At 36.6% G+C, this 17,084-nt stretch overlaps 1 protein-coding gene across 34 annotated transcripts in view; it reads right to left on the bottom strand.

The window, feature by feature from the left end:
- The window catches only part of tenm2a (teneurin transmembrane protein 2a), a 1,361,633-nt gene that overhangs the window by 11,428 nt on the left and 1,333,121 nt on the right, over window positions 1-17,084 (bottom strand). For 33 of the 34 annotated variants that reach the window (XM_073921891.1, XM_073921909.1, XM_073921890.1 and 30 more), the window contains 6 exons: window positions 13,130-13,273; window positions 11,897-12,146; window positions 10,598-10,618; window positions 9,238-9,467; window positions 4,560-4,714; window positions 1,381-2,270 (listed from right to left, as the gene is read on the bottom strand). In XM_073921891.1, coding sequence (XP_073777992.1) covers window positions 1,381-2,270; window positions 4,560-4,714; window positions 9,238-9,467; window positions 10,598-10,618; window positions 11,897-12,146; window positions 13,130-13,273 — 1,690 coding nt within the window. Of the gene's footprint in view, window positions 1-1,380; window positions 2,271-4,559; window positions 4,715-9,237; window positions 9,468-10,597; window positions 11,115-11,168; window positions 11,203-11,896; window positions 12,147-13,129; window positions 13,274-17,084 lie in introns of those variants that run through there. The other variant, XM_073921924.1, reaches the window with a different exon arrangement.

Genomic DNA, 17,084 nt, shown 5'->3' with positions numbered 1-17,084 from the left:
TGGATATTCCTATTAAACTTTTCTATACTTTAAATACGTTTTTTTCAAGTTTGTTGTCTGTAGATATTTATTATTTAATCCAAAAAGATTAAGTCTCTTATGCTCAGAAAAGCTGCATTTTGTTGATTAAAATACAGTAAAACAGGACTAATGTGAAATATTGTTATAATAATTTTCACTTTAATACAGTAAGCTGGACTTTCATCACCCATTAATATGCAGAATTTCTATTCAAGAATCAAAATTCTTTTATATAAACATTTATATGAATGGTTTTATTGATTTTGATAATTCTTATTTATTTATTTATTTTTGCTCGGAGTAGCTGCATTTAGTTGATCTATTAAAAGTAAAACATTAATATGAAATATGTAAAATATTAAAAAAAAGTATAAAATATTTTCTAATTTGATACATGTTAATTGCAATAATAGTAATATATTCTTGTAATGATGAAGCATAATTTCCAACATGCAGTGCTATCATGCTGAAAAACATATGCTTAAAAACATAATTGCCAACTTTGAAAACTGTTTTAAAAAATATAACTGGGTATTTTTGTAGAAACCATGGTACCTTTATTGATACTTTTATAATATATTTGAATAATTTAAAAAGGCAAAGCTTGTAACATTACTGTCACTTTCAATGTATTTAATACATTCCCGCTGAATGAAAGTATTTATTTATTTACAGAAAATATAAAGTCAACAAGGCGGTTCATTTCGCTGTGGCGACCCCAGATTAATAAAAGGACAAAGCCAAAAAGAAAATGAATGAATGAATAAAGTCAACAATTTTTTTAATTGTGCAGCGGCCTAAAGAATCAATAGTGCAATTGTAGCATTTTTAAAGTGTTTGCTTTTTGCAAGAGAAGATCATTTAATTGTTTACATACCTGTCTCTTACAAAACTGCTAAACTGTTTAACTGCTAAAAAAAAACTACAAACTTACCTCAATATTCTCATTTACACCCCTAAAAATAAAGGTTCTTTGTTGCAATTCCAGTTTGAATCTTATTTTATTTGAACTTCTTTTCTATTTTAATATGTTCATGTTAATCACTGCGCAAACATTTTTCTGAACCTTTATTTTTAAGATTGAAATGCATAAATGTGTTGAAATAACTTGGTATAATTCACTGGGTGTTTCCATATTTATGTAAGTACACTTTTTTTTTTTCTTTTTATCTTTCTTTCATTGTTTTTAAATTGGACTAAGAATGGAATTCTGCTGTGCTCTTCCCAAATAAGGAAATTCAAACCCTCCAAGCAAAATTGAAAGCACAGAAATTGTTAAATATACATGTCGAATGTGTCATGCATAGGATTAATATCAACACACAGCACTACATAAACAACAGGCACACTACAACTTACTCATAAAAAGTTGTCCAGCCTGTCTCATCAGCCTTGGTAGCCAAAAGGCCAGTGTTTCCATTGTATCCCAGTAGAACAATCTCCTGGTTGAGAGCCGAGATGGAGCGCAGGCTTCCTGCAGGATCCAGTCCCAGCGTCACCACCTGATTCTCAGGCTGCAGGACAAGCCTGAGCAGCCCTGCTCCACCCTGTCCTGCGCCATCCCTTCTCACCTTCACCGTATTATTGCAGTTATCCACCACAGTGGCTAGCTCTCCATCAGGCCCATAACTGAAGTTATACAGGGGCAGACCTGTCACAAGACTGATAGTTTGTAAGTGGAGACCCTCCTCATTAAACACATACAGCTCCTGTTCCTGAGGGGACGCGACCTCATATCGTCCCAGAGCTGAAGGCCCTGGTCGGTTAGTGCGTACAGCTCGAATACGAATGTTATTGAGATCTGCAATGTAAAGCGTGCCGTCCGGTGAGACGGCCAGAGACATAGGGGAGTTGAGGCTGGCATCTGTGGCGTATCCATCATCTCCTGCGAAACAGTTGCAGTTGACGTCATTCTTACAGTCGCATTCTGATGTAGCGCCAGCTAAAAGCGACATCTCTCCATTGGTGCTGACTTGCCGCACACGGTTGATCTTCTTCTCATCCGTCTCTGCGATGTAAAGTACTCCTGTATGGGAGATGCCGATAGCAGTGGCACTTTCCAGGGCAGAGTGGATGGCCAGTTTGCTAAGGGAATAGTCGATGCCAGGCACTTGGCAATGCATAGGCCGTCCCGCAATGATGCTCACTTGGTGGTTTTCAGTGATGCGTAGGATAACATTATTCTCCAGCACATACAGAGAGTTATCCATGGGATTCACTGCCAAGTCGGTAGGCCACTCTAAGCGAACCTGGATTTAAAAAAATAAATAAATAGTTGGTATTGAAACGAATGTTTTACATTTTTTTAGTATCATTTTCTAGGCTTTTGACCAAACAGGTATGCTAGGTGTGGTGTAAAGTAATAAAGCAAACTTACAGTAATTGAGTAGATTTTTTGCAGGAATTATACTTAAATACCTTATTTGTACTTGTACTTTTACTTGAGTACATTTTATTTCTGAACAGGTTCTTTTACTATGCTTCTTTCCTTCGATCTGCAGTCACTACTGTGTTTTTGATATCTAAGTAGAATAGAGTATAGACCATTTTGAGGTATGTAAACAATAACAAAATGTCCTGACGTGTTTTACATTAAAATTTCCATAGCTTCTGAGGGTCCAAAAAGTTCCACATATTGATAAATAATTTTACGATAGATGTTATAACATCAAGTTATGATTGAATCACCTCTTGTTCACTAATATGAAATTGTTTGACAAGCAGGGGCCAATGACATCACCACATTGAAATGGTATATGCACAGCCATATTTTTGATTTAGGGGCTCATTCATATAAATTTAAAACAATGTATTATGACTTGCTTATCCTCTAATGACTGTTAGATTTACTGCATATCTGCAAACATTTGTACATGAAAACTGTTGAGAACAGAGTAAGAAACGGTACTGTGGTGCTAATAACTGCATTATGGAGCGAGTTTCGAGTGGCCACTGTGATCAGATACTATAGCAAAGTTGGCGACCCAGGGGTGTTACAGACTGTACCAAAAAGCTGAGGACTAGGCCAGAGGGTTGGGTGGTGAAATTATGAAAGATTTCTAGGTTAAAAAATAACAAAAGGGGAGGATGGTGAGGGATGGTTCTGAAATACGGGAGACTCCCGGGAAAAACAGTAGTGATGGCAGGTATGGTTTAGGGGTGAGGTGGGGTTGGGTGCTACATCTCCTTTTTAAAATCATACATTTTCATTCGACTGAACTTGTACAAATTCGTACGAATAAGTCACTAGACCAGGGGTGGGCAAACTCGGTCCTGGAGGGCCGGTGTTTTGCACAGTTTAGCTCCAACCCTAATTAAACACACCTGAATATGCTAATCAGTGTCTTCAAGATCACAAGAAATCCTTAAGCAGGTGTGTTTGATTAGCGTTGGAGCTAAACTGTGTTGGACACCGGCCCTCCAGGACTGAGTTTGCCCGTCCCTGCACTAGACTGACAAAACGTAAAACAGTTATGTTCCCTCTTGAGATCAGGCTGGCACAGCTAGTGTTATTTCCCCCACCGATAATCTTCCAGTGAAAGGTTAATATGACTTTTTAAAAAATGTTATACGGTTCCTTTTACAGCATTGATGTTGTAATGTAATTATAAAAATACAATCAGTTAAATAAACTTAAGCATTCATTTAGTTGCTCAAGTGTAAAATGAGATCAAAAGTTGTTTACACACACACCATCAGGATCAGCAGGCTAGCGCAGACCCTCCATTGAAAATACTGGAGTAAAATACATTTTCGTATTTTAAAGACATGGTGCGGAAAAAAAGAATTCAATGCGGTGCTTCTTGTATTTTCTGGGAAATTCTTTATATTGTACTATATATCAATCAAGCATTGAACATCATTGATTTTCAAAGAAAATGAATCTTAAACGCATTGATTTTGTAAAGACACACAGTTCACTGGAAAGCTTTAACATTGTAATTAATAATTGAAAGTCCATCTGCATAAACTACTCTATAATCAGAGCTGTGGTTTCTATCCAATGAAGCTGTGCACAGAAAAATCTGTAACGATTTACAACATGGTTGTATTAGTTAATGAATTTACTAACATGAACAAACAATGAATAATTCATTTATCACAGTATTGGTCCATGTTAGTAAACGTTAGTTAATGAAAACAGTGTTGTTCATTATTGTTTTGGTAACTCACAGTACATTAACTAATGTTAACAAGCATGAATTTAGATGTAATTAATGCATTAGTAAATGATGAACTATGATTGATAAATGCGGTACAAGTACTGTTCATAATTAGTTCATGTTAGTAAATACATTAGCTAACCAAACCTTATTGTAAAGAGTGACCTTAATGTAATATCAGACAGATTGTATTTTTACTTGAGTGTGATGTTCAGTACTCTTTTTACCACTGCCTGCTAGAGATGATTGATACTTGCGTGTCTGCTAATTTTTCAGAAGATTCAAAGATTTTATGATCAAATAAACAATCAAACTTCTTTTTTTTTGTTTCTCTCCCTGTGTATAATTTATAATGTGTGCTTTCATTAGGCTGACCTGGCTGACATCCATGCTGGAATCGCAGCTCAGCGGGCGCACAGCTGTAAGGTCATTGGCACCCAGCAGAGTAGAGATGATGCCGTTTTGATCCACCTTCCTAATCATGGTGGCATCTACAAAGTACATCAGCCCGTTTTTATCTACAGCAATGCCTGAAAAGAGAAAACAAACAGGTAAAGGAGTCAGCCGGAAAGTTCAGGGGTTACGCAGACTCTCAAACCCTTCGCCTGTCAGGCTCGTTTTATTTTTGTCTTCTGCAGCGCTTAATGATCTGAGCAAGAGCATCTTTGATCTGGTTTCAACCTGTTCTAAGTTTATCTTCAGGCTCTGCTCAATTCGTCTTTCCCTCCCGATTGCCTGTCCTATATAAGCTAGCAAATAATACACGTCCATCAAGCGTCACTCCAGTGTCAACCCATCAGTTCTCCTTATCAGACACTGAAGGCAGAGCAGACGAGAATATCTCCAAGTGCTGACAAGAAGATGCTCACAGAATGGACCTGTGTAGGTGTATGATGCAGAGGGGTTTGAACAAAAAGATGGGGAGACAAATAGCATGAGGGGAGAGACTGAGTGCACTTGACTGAGCCTTTTCACTGTGAAGTCATCTGGGAATCAGTAATGAGGCCTGTGTAGTCTGTCACCTCTCTACTCTTCCTCTTTCTCTCTCCCTCTCTCTCTCCAGAAGCTCAAATTCAACGTCACATATAGAAAATGTGACAATGTGACATCCTTGACAGTTTGGTGTCAGACTGGCTATTTTTTTCCATACACCAAACCTGGATATTACTTTCAAAACCTGCTCAAACTTGTTGTAGCACCTTTATCTTTTCCCTTTCTTATCACTATGTGTTTGCTTAGGATTCGAATGTTGTACTTAATTCTAGTTTACACGAATGTTGAACTTTGAATTTGTGACTCATATCATTCTTACTGAAGTTTTGATAAGTTTTTGACCCAATATTTTAAGATGTTTCTTCAAAAGTAAAGATGTCTTGTTTTTCAGACATGTTTAGGTTCATTTTTAGACAGCACTATACCAATGTTTTGACGTCAAAACAATGAAACAAGGGATATTTGACAGATTATTTGGAACATTTGATCATTTTCTGTGGGGGAATTCTTTAAATGACAATTTTTCTATTTGAAACTTGGAATAAATGTTATCAAAATTTATTGAATAAAACAAATATTAACATTTCACTCAAACACATCTCGCAAATCCAGTACATCCAGAGAAACAGAGAATTTTTAAAAATACATTATTGGAAATCTCCATCATCTTTCATTAAAGTGTCAATGTCTCATTTATGATTATGCATCTGATTCGAACGCTATCACTCGATTGAATGGATGTTATCAGTGGTTATCAGCTGATAGATATGGGCCAGTATGGGCCTTCTGTACCTATTAGTAGACTCAGAAGGCTGTTATCAACCATCCACATGGATAATCAGCTATACTAATAGAGAAGACTCCAGATCTGTTTTTACATTATTGTGAAGTTGGCTGTTGGGTTGGGGTAGAAATTAATAAAATACAATAATGGGAAATTTATTAAATAATATAAATAATTATCATGGTTAATCAGTTATACTAATAGAGAAGACTCTGTTTTACATTACCGTGATGGTTGGGTTGAATGAATGTGCTCCATGCAGGTGAGCTTGCTTGACAACCACCTGGAGGACACACTCCTCCTTAATACACCAGACAGTGTGTTAGAAACTCTCATATGCTTTACATGCTTGTTCCTATGTTTGTTTATATAAGTGCTAATTTCATAACACTCCATTTTGCATCTTTTTAAAATACACTATGAACAGCAGCTGTGCTAATTATTTTATTTATTCTCTATTTCCACCTGGGGCTACTCATCCAAGAGACTATGCAATGCCATTGATGCAATCCAAGATCTGAGAAGAGATGATCCCAAGGTATCCATAATCCTGGAACAGACCGTATCCCGAGCTGATGCTGTGGTCATCATGGAGGATCGGGGTGCATGAGACTGATTCCTGAAAGACCACTGTGACAACGAGTCCCTGCATTGATCCTTTGGGCCAGCCTGACCTTCCACTGGTGCCCTACTCAACCCTGCAGCTTCTCCACAATCGACTTCCAGCTTCTCCAGCACCTAGACGACAGCTCCACACAAGAATTTTGGCCAGAAGAATAATAGTCATGCCCAACAGAGCCTTTTTTCCCTGAGTTTTTTTGACTTCGTCAGGTGGTAAATTTTTTTTCTCTCACCACTGTCACCACTGGCTTGCTTGGATTGGGACTTATGGAGCTGCGCATCGATGGATTTGCTTCACAGTGGCTGTGGATGGATGATAACAGCCTTCTGAGCCTACTAGAAGGCGCAGAGGGCCCTACTGACCCATATTTTTCAGTTGAATACTGATAAGGACTATTTAATCGAGCTATAACATTCGAATTAGCTGTAAGATGTTACTCTGAGAAAAACTAGACATAAACTGACAAGCAGTAATATAATATTGATAATATAGAGCAGTAAAATGAAAACAGAAGTATAGATTTAATAGAAAGCTTTTGATATAGAGTTTGGTTAACAATTTATCTCCCCACATATTTTAGTTTTTAGACTTATAATTGTTCATTTTAATATAATAACTCAATTGTGTGATGAAATTGTCTTCTCTCATCTAGGACAAACAACTGAGATTTCAAATTAGCTTATTGTGATTTTTCTTTCAAAGTGATCTGTAAGATGTTGAATACTACAGAAATGTGCCCGCTTAAGGCTCTGAACTGTAACATCTGAAAGTTAAAACAGTCGCCACGTTAAGTAACATTATCTCTGAGAGACAGACAGAGAGAGAGAGAATACCAAGAGACTCCAATAATCGAAACCAGAGACTTGCACTCCCCATAGCACATTCAGAAATTAATTAATAGCTTAAGGTTGAACATTCGCTGTGATTGTGGAAGCAGCTGGAGGATAAGACTCTTTTTATCCATGTTAGGTGTCACCGCTACAAAGGAAACAGATGTAAAGACAGCCCTAAGAAACATTTCTTCACCTCAGACAGACATATGCGAAGATGCTAGTGGGAGGTCTGATGGAAAGGGGGTTATCTAAACATTAACCCATTGAATCCAAAGTTTTCCTTTTATTAAGCTGTACAACTGGTGTTTTAGTTCATTTTCTGTGAATAAAAAAAAAAACATAATTAAATAAAAGTGTTTAAAAAATATGTGCAGTGTCACATGGTTAGTGAAAGTAGTCATATGGCATCAAATCTCCAAAAGCAAAAGTTAGTAAAGTATGTTAACGAAGAAATGTATTTTAGTACATTTGATCCTTAAGGTGGCTATTATTAATATATGTATTGTTGAGTGTGGTCAAAGAATGATCTGAGGGAAACCTGTGAGATACCAGTGAGATAAACAGTGCCTTTAGGTATGCACTTATGTACACAAAAAGTTTGGGTAACATTTTAGTTTAGGTCACAATTCATTCAAAAGTGTATATTTCACTCATGATGTATGTGGGACTTTCATTTGAAAACTTGACCCCCAAAAAGTTTACTGTGCATTACTGAGACACATTTCAAACTTGCCTCAGGACACAAAATGTAAGATTTACAGATTACACATTTATTCATCTCCACTCCAAACAGGCATATGGTATGTTTAGTTACATATTTTGTTAATTTATCATGTTTATTGTGAAATTAATTGCATATTTTTTAACAAACACTTTTAGACTGCTGAATCGTCTCAAAATAAGTTAACAATACTCTGATTGGGTTTATATTTGCTCAAGTTTAGAGTACATCATAGTCTGTATATGTGTGTGTTTGTAAGAGTGGCAAGTCAGAGTGGAACTCATTGATATACACGCCACGAACCATATATGGTCAATTATGAACCTTCTGATTCTATAGGTATTTTATGGAGTAATAAATGAGCTTATAAAACCATTTCTGGAAATTCTTTGAACTTCTTTGAAGCCATAAACTTACTATGTAGATATCAGAGAACAATTTAACTTATTAAACCAATGCAGTATATGGCACGCTACCTGTTCATTAGTAGTTATAAAGTATGTTCTTTTTAGGGATCCCTAATCCTATGTAACATCTAAACCCACCTTCTAGCTTATTAACTATTAATAAACAGCTAATAAGTAGTTTATTAAGCTACTAGTGTTAAGGGTTTGTTAGTACCGTGAATTGTGACCTAAAATGTTACTAGAGTTTGTACTCAACTGTTGCTAAGACAAAGTTACAGTAAATATTGGGTTTAAAACCTAAAATGTAATATATTACTAATAAGTTACAATGCTGATACTGTACTGTACACTGGTTACACTAATATTACAATGTTATCAGAAATGTAGAAGTTTTAGATTTTTATATTGTATCTTAGTATTCATATTAGTGTTGTTTATGGGTTTTGTATATGACAGTAACCCTAGAATGTGATTAAAAAGAGTTTAAATTGTGTTAATATTTTAGTTGTTGACTTGAAACCTTAATCAATTTTTAACACACATTAACATTAAATAACATATTGATTATTTTAAGGGGTTACTATTGACCCACCATGAATATTTTCATGTCTGGGAGAAGAAAAAAGGGGATTGAATGGATTAAGCTGCTTTAAGACTGATTTAGCTTCTGTGTTTTTGGTATTTCCAGCTCACCTTTGGGGCTCATGAGAGTGGCTTCTACAGCTTTTCCGCCATCCCCACATCTTTCGTCAAAGGGCAAGCACTGCTCTCCTGTCCCTGCCACTACTTCAGCATTGTCTGCGAGCAGTCTTCCTCCAGTGAGCGATCGCACCTTGTAGATTCGCCGGGAGTTTGTGTCAGAGATGAACAGAGCTCCAGAGACTGGGTCCACCGCCAGGAAATACTTATGAGTCGGGTTGTTACTATGAAAAACAAGGTCATTACAGAGTTAGTGCTGCAATTACATAATGTGCTGGTCTGTTTGTATATTAATTGAAGTATAACCTCACATGAAAAGTACTATAATAATGTATTGTAAATACTATGGTGGTTTTGAACCATACTATAGTAAAGTGTAATCAACTGTATACAGTATATGTAGTATTTGCCACACTTTGTTAATGCATGATACTGCATAGCAACTACTGATAAACAGTAATACATATTGTAGTATACTGCAGAAAATTGTGGGGTATTGTAGTATGATAGACTACAGTATATATAGAAAAACTCAGTGTAGTATTGGTAATTTTGTGTAAATCAGTGTTTCCCAACCCTGTTCCAAGAGGCACATCAACAGTACATATTTTGGATGTCTTGCTTGATCCAAGACTGTCCCATTCATTTCAAGTTTTGGAGTCTCTTCTAATATTGCTCAGTTATTTCAGATGTGTTTGATTAGGAAGAGGTTGAAAATGTGTACTGTTGTTGCACCTTTAGGAACAGGGTTAATAAACACTGGTTTAAATGATGTAGTTGTTTAAATTATGTAGTATTTCTGTCAAAATCACCTGCGATTTATTTCATACAGATTGCTACAATCCCGTCACCATATGGACTACAAATCCTGTCATACCCCACTCACATACACCTGTTCTAGTTCTCCTTTGATTACCCACAGGGAGCTGCTCAAAAACTGATTACACAAACTATATATACAGCACACTTACACACAGACTTTGCTGAGTCTTGTTGATATTAACCCTTTAACTTAATGAAGCGCTTTCAGGTCAAGTCTCTGCGTGTATTATCTTTGCCTTGTTCTATTGTTTACGCTTTCTGTCGTCTGCATCGATCATCTGCCTGTGTCTTGACTACACTTCCAGACTACTTGTTTGCACATGTAAATGACTATTGTCTCTCTGAACGCTCTTATTAATAAAGAACTGCACGTGGGTCCTCAACCCAGTTGTTTAGCGTCCATCAGTTAAAACTACTATAGCAAGTATAAAATGACTTTACAAGAGTTTGGTTTAAAAACACTTTAGTATTTATCAAAATTATTATAGTATATTTTTTTTCATGTAGTCAAAAAAAAGTTAACAAGGCTCACCTATGTCGAAAATCCTTGTTTCTGTAAACAGAGATATAACAATCACAATTTTGGTGGTCACACAAACATACACACACATATAATATTTCATTGGATTTTTTTTATATAGCTAAAAAATAAAATTTGTGAATATTCAAATTTGTATTAAAAAATGTTGTCAAAAATAATAATACATTATGAACACTGCATTTTCTGAAATATATAATATACACTCACTGACCACTTTATTAGGTACACCTCTCCAACTGCTCATTAATGCAAAATTCTTATCAGCCAATCACATGGTAGCAACTTGGTGCATTTAGGCACATAGACATGGTCAAGACAATCAGCTAAGAACAGGAAACTGAGGCTACAATTCACACAAGCTCACCAAAATTGAACAATAGAAGATTGGAAAAAATTGCCTGATCTGATGAGTCTCGATTTCTGCTGTGACATTGGGATGATAGGGTCAGAATTTGGCATCAACAACATGAAAGCATGGATCCATCCTGCCTTGAATCAATGGTTTAGGCTGATGGTGGTGATGTAATGGTGTGGGGGATATTTTCTTGGCACACTTAGGGACCATCAGCGCCAATTGAGCATCGTGTCACCGCCACAACCTACTTGAGTATTGTTGCTGACCATGTCCATCACTTTATGACCACAGTGTACTCTTCTTCTGTTCTGATATCTACTTTCATCAGGATAACGCACCATGTCATAAAGCAAAAATCATCTCAGGCTGGTTTCTTGAACATGAAAATGAGTTCACTGTACTCGAATGGCCTCCACAGTCACCAGTACTCAATCCACTAGAGCACCTTTGAGATGTGGTGGAACAGGAGATTCGCATCATGGATGTGCAGCCGACAAATCTGCAGCAACTGTGTGATGCTATCATGTCGATATGAACCAAAATCTCTGAGGAATATTTTCAGTACCTTGTTGAATCTATGCCACAAAGGATTAAGACAAAATGGGGTCCAACCCGGTACTAGTAAGGTGTACCTAATAAAGTGGCCTGCGAGTGCATTTTTCCATTCATATATAATTAAATGCAATTAACATAATTCAACCAATACAATGAAGTATGAACACATATGCATCATGCTATTACATGAGAGCTATTTAACCTAAACATATATTTACAAGGTTTATGAATATTTAAAGATTTATAAATATTTAATTTAGGCTTTTCAGTATGATTTGTGAAATGAAATGATATAATACATCTTATATGCCAATGCGACTCATCTGTACTCAGGTGTAAGTTATTTCTCCCAAAAAATATGGTAAAAAAACATCCAATACCTGAGCTCCAGTATGCGTGTGGTGTTGAGGTTGGGATAAACTCGGCGTACAAAATTCAAGTCTCCGACATAGAGGCTGCCATCAATGCCTGCTGCCAGGGCTACAGGTGCCAACAGCTTATTTCCATCAGCCAGGCCATTACAGCTCGGGCACGAGATACTTCGCCGACGTCCATTACCCATGATGCTTGTAATGATGGGTGGCTGCTGGGACACAAAGACGTTCTCACCGCTGCCCTTATGAAGGATGCCTGGTGTCAGATGAATAAAGAAACAATAACCATTTAAATGGACTGAAAAAAAAAGAAAAGTGCCATTTTCAAAAGACCATTTTGGGGGAAAAGCTGTTTACCTGAGCCATCTATGAACATTACAACCCCATTTTCGAGGCGTCACAATAAATTATTGATCAAAACAACATGCTCTTTTACTAAAAGCAGTCAGGCGTCACATCACATCAGACTTCCTGTGTGTCAGAGTAACTCCAAATCTCGAATGGTCTGAATAATACTTATTTTACTGTGGCAATCAGTCTCATTTTAAGTGTGAACAATTACTTTCTGTAGACAACATAGTGTAGTTATTTAAATTAATGGTCTTCATCAAAGCTAATTCAATAATGGTTAAATAATAATTTATTTTGAGGTCCTGTTATAGTTATATAATAATACAAAAAAATATTATATTATATTATATTATATTATATTATATTATATTATATTATATTATATTATATTATATTATATTATATTAAGTAAGATTAAGAAAGCTTTTGTAACACATTGCCTGTACAGTAGAGCTGCATGATACTGGAAAAATCGGCCATTGCAATATTTTGTTTTGCTGCTGTCTGGAAAGGTTTCATTAATTTGTATAGACTGGGATGATTAAGATGTTTTTATGCAGTGCATCTCCATAAATTATAATAAATTACATAGAAAAATATAAAATTACAAAACTGATGACTTTAGTAGAACAGGAAAAAATACATTAAAATAAACATTAAAATATGATTATTTCAGGTTGTAAAGCATATTTAAATAGTATTTTAAACCATATCTTCATGGTTGGTGGTTGAAATAATAATTGAGTTATTACACAATGTTCATTCATGCTAATTTAATACTATAACTGTAAAGATGTTTCAAAACAATTAATAAAAACAAGACATGCTACAACATAGGAGGAATTATTATTATTATTTTTAGTACATATGTGAACTGAAGACTCATACCGCTGCGTAGGTTGAGTATATGGTGTTTGTCCAGTGACCAGCCCCCCAGACTAGAAGGCTCCAGTTCATAACCCTGCAGCATAGCCGTCCTCTTCTCCCACAACACCAGACTAGGACATGATTCATATTCATACCCCACAGAAACTGGGGGAGAGAGGGAGAGAAGAGAGAGAGAGAGAGAGAGAGAGAGAGAGAGAGAGAGAGAGAGAGAGAGAGAGAGAGAGAGAGAGAGAGAGAGAGAGAGAGAGAGAGTACACAAAATGTATCAAAACAGCATTTAATTAACTACATGACAGGCCAATATTAGAGATGATTAATTTACATACAATGCAAGCAGATTGGATGAGGAGTCTAGCTGCGAAACAGTGAGGGAGAATATAAATATTTATTTGAAAACCACATGCTAAATTAAAACCCAGAGCATTTAGAGAAACATTACCAATTCAGCACTTTGAGACATGCACAAGCACCACCAAACATATTTTTAGATATAGTATTGGTAATATTTTGATGAGTATATGTTCTTTAAATATATGTTTGGCCATCTATGGTTTATTTTTAAAGATACTTACTTTAAGTAATATTTTTTTAATGTATTTAAAGATAGATTTGCTAAATCATTATTTAGTGTGAAAATACATTCATTAGCCCCTTTCACACATACAGTAAAAACCTCAGCGGAAAATTACCGTCAATTTTCCGGAAAGGGAACACGTGTGAACATGCCCTTTTTAAAAATGTCGGTAAATTAATTCTGGCAATTTTCCAGAAAGACAAGCTGTAACATTACGAGTAATTTGTCGGAATGCGGCACTGTGTGAACGCAGAAAGAAAATTGCCAAAAAGAGTGCGTTCACGATTAGAGCAGGCTGATGTAAAACGTCTACTCCAGTTAATCAGAACATTCAGACGCATTTACATCCGCGCCGTTTATGGTTTAGGTGACCTTTATTTTGTATTTTCTATAGGATTCAAATCAGGTGATTGGCTGGGCCATTCTACAACTTTATTTTCTTACTCTGAAACCATTTGAGAGTTTCCTTGGCTGTGTTTTGGATCATTGTCTTTCTGAAATGTCCACCCTGGTTTCATTTTCATCATCCTGCTAATGTAGATGTTGGTCTGAAACAGCTAATATTAATTTACAGTGACAAATCTATCTGCCTGCCTGCCTGCCTGTCTGTCTTTCTGTCTCTCTATATAGTTTTTTGTTTATATACAGCATGAGAGGCAAGCTTTTTTTACAAGTGACCCTGTAACAATCACCACAACATTTCTCTTTCCAGCTTTTGCAGACTGCTGGGCAGAAGTAGGACATATCCGGATCTGGGCAAGCCTTCACAAATCACCGCAGCTTGGGTGCTTTCACAACCACAAAGCACCTCAGTAAAGTGTGAACGTGATTTGTTCAGACGCCCCATGGCTGGACACGACTTCAGCTTTCACTTTTCAAACAGGACTGTGTGATCTGTGCTGCTGCCACAGGGTCACTGCGAGATCCATGTTTTCACACACAAAAAAACTTTCCTTCCAGTTCATGAAAAGTGGAGCACAACTCAGAGAGTCCATTAGCATAAATACATATGGAGATATACCAGCGAGGCAGGTGAGAATTTATAGCTGTGTAGACGCAATAGGGACTGTGGGTATAAGAACCCCAAAATATAAATGAACAAGACTAAGATGTAGAGAGCTGGAAGGGAGACTGGGAAAGCAGGGGAAAGACAAAAAGAGATTAGTGGCTGTTATAAAAGAGGTCACGCTAGACAGACTGCTGTTCTCAGCATTTCCCTCGGCTCACTGGCGCTGCTCTCTGAACCTGTGTGCTTTCCTGACAGGGACGGTCAGGCTGAATGATCCTTGGGACCTGCGTTCACACGGATGAGCGCAAATCCTGTTTGATGTGTTAACTCTCAACAGTGTTCAGTCAGCAGAGTGACCGATTAACCATGCCTGTTTAACTGCTGTGTGTGTTCTGGATGCCGAACGGCCAGTACAGATGGCAAAATGAACACCTGTCAAGTGCCAAACGTGGGTAAATGTAATGTTTGGCAGGTGAATTCCGCGGAGTCATGAGCCAATCTGCAGGGTGACAATTCTGTAATGGGTTGGTTGGATTTGTGTTGTGATGTGGAGAATGTTTGTCAATAATGTCATTTGTGGTGGTGAAATACAGTACGTGTTTATATGATGGCATGTATTTGAAAAATGGTGCAGTAGAAAAAACGCAGAACTCAAGTTGATCAAACCACGAGAGCACTTTACATCATTTCAAAAGAGGCTCGTAAGAGTAGAGTTTAATGTGGGCTAGATACCACGTCAAGTGCTGACAGAGCTCTTGTGCTGTTTAATGCACTTGAGAGATTAATGCGTTTAATTCATTTCTCAGTGCAGTTTTTACAGTTATATTCCCTTTCTGTGAATGCCACTGCATGTACTGGAAGTCATGTCTACTTTTGTATTCCAGCAAACAGTAGAGCTGCAACAAAGTACATTTCTCTTAACACATTTCCTCACCAATTTTATTTAAGAATCTGCACTCAAGAAATGAGTTGCATATAGATATTTAAATTGTGACTAAATAGCAAGCTATGGACCCTGAATGGCTTTCTTAAAGAGGTGGTCCAGTGTGTAATTTTAAGGTTAGGTTGTGTTTATTGGTCGTAAAGCAATGTGTGCTAATGCTTCATTTGTAAAAAGTAACATTATTTTTCATATATTTTAATTAAATTATAAACTGGTACTGCTACTCAGCTAACATGAAAACGAGAGTCATATTTCCTAGTTGCTCTGATTGGTCAGCTAACATAATGTGCTGTGATTCGTGAATCAGCTCCACATCACCAATACGTGCCACACCTCTACTAGCACACACATGGCATTGTGTAAATACATCATCAGTCGGTGTAACTGTTAGCCATATTACTTTGAGCCTAAATCATACAGAAAATGACAGAGGACAAAGCTGAACCTCATGTTTAAGTAATATGAAATGTTCACATATATTTCGTGAGCTTTGAGATGTAGAGCTCACGAAAAGCAGTCGCATAGGCAGTTCATGCCCTGATGAAGATTGTGGGTGTTTGCAGGGGTTTGATGAATAAATATGAATTAGTATACTTAATTTGGTAATGCTGCGAAACAGCCTTTCCTGTTGTTCACATTCTTTGTTTTACGTCTTTGCTACAACATACCATTAAAGCTAGAAACTGTGCACAACTTACAGGTTGTGGCTCACAGCTTCTTTTACTATGGTTGGAGCTGCTCCTTCTTTGCGGAGTTTTTAGCCAAATCTAGCACTGAACTGGGAGAGATTCTGCATGCTTTCTTTTGTCAAATGCTAGCTATATATATCTTATTATTCTCTGAAACATAATTAAAATTAAATTGTAAGCACATTTCTCTTTGTGTCATGTTCTTTGGAGGCCCAAATACAGAAACATAACAAGCTCTGTGAAAATAACAGCGCTGGGACGCCATGTTAGCTTTCTCTGCCTGACATTACAGCACATCTGGCCATGCCACTTTGCTGTGCAAGGTGTATGCAGGTAACCTGAACCTTATGATCGCATTAATCTAAATGTATTTTTTTTTGTAGTACACAAACTTCGTTCATTGTAGATTTTGCTAAGCTGACTCTGTGAAAGTCAATGTCTCCCTTTGCATTCAACTTTGAGTGTATTACATGGAGAGATATTGTTTATATTCACACAGGTACATTACATATCAACTGAACTTTAAAATATGATATCGTAGAGGACCAACCTTTTAAGGTAAATGTAATGTTAAATGATATTGTTCATAAACTATTTATTGCTACCTTTTCACTGTTAACATGTTAAATGAGCCACAATATAACATGGTGCTTGTTCAAATGTTTGTTCATGCTCAAATAGTAAATATTTTATTCAATATCATGTAGCATGAAAACAGTATTTAATATATATTTATACCA

This window comes from Danio rerio, chromosome 14, assembly GCF_049306965.1.
Source record: "Danio rerio strain Tuebingen ecotype United States chromosome 14, GRCz12tu, whole genome shotgun sequence".
NCBI classification, from domain to species: Eukaryota; Metazoa; Chordata; class Actinopteri; order Cypriniformes; family Danionidae; genus Danio; species Danio rerio.
Note: the sequence above shows the minus strand (reverse complement) of the source record. Positions and strands in the feature narration are given on the sequence as shown.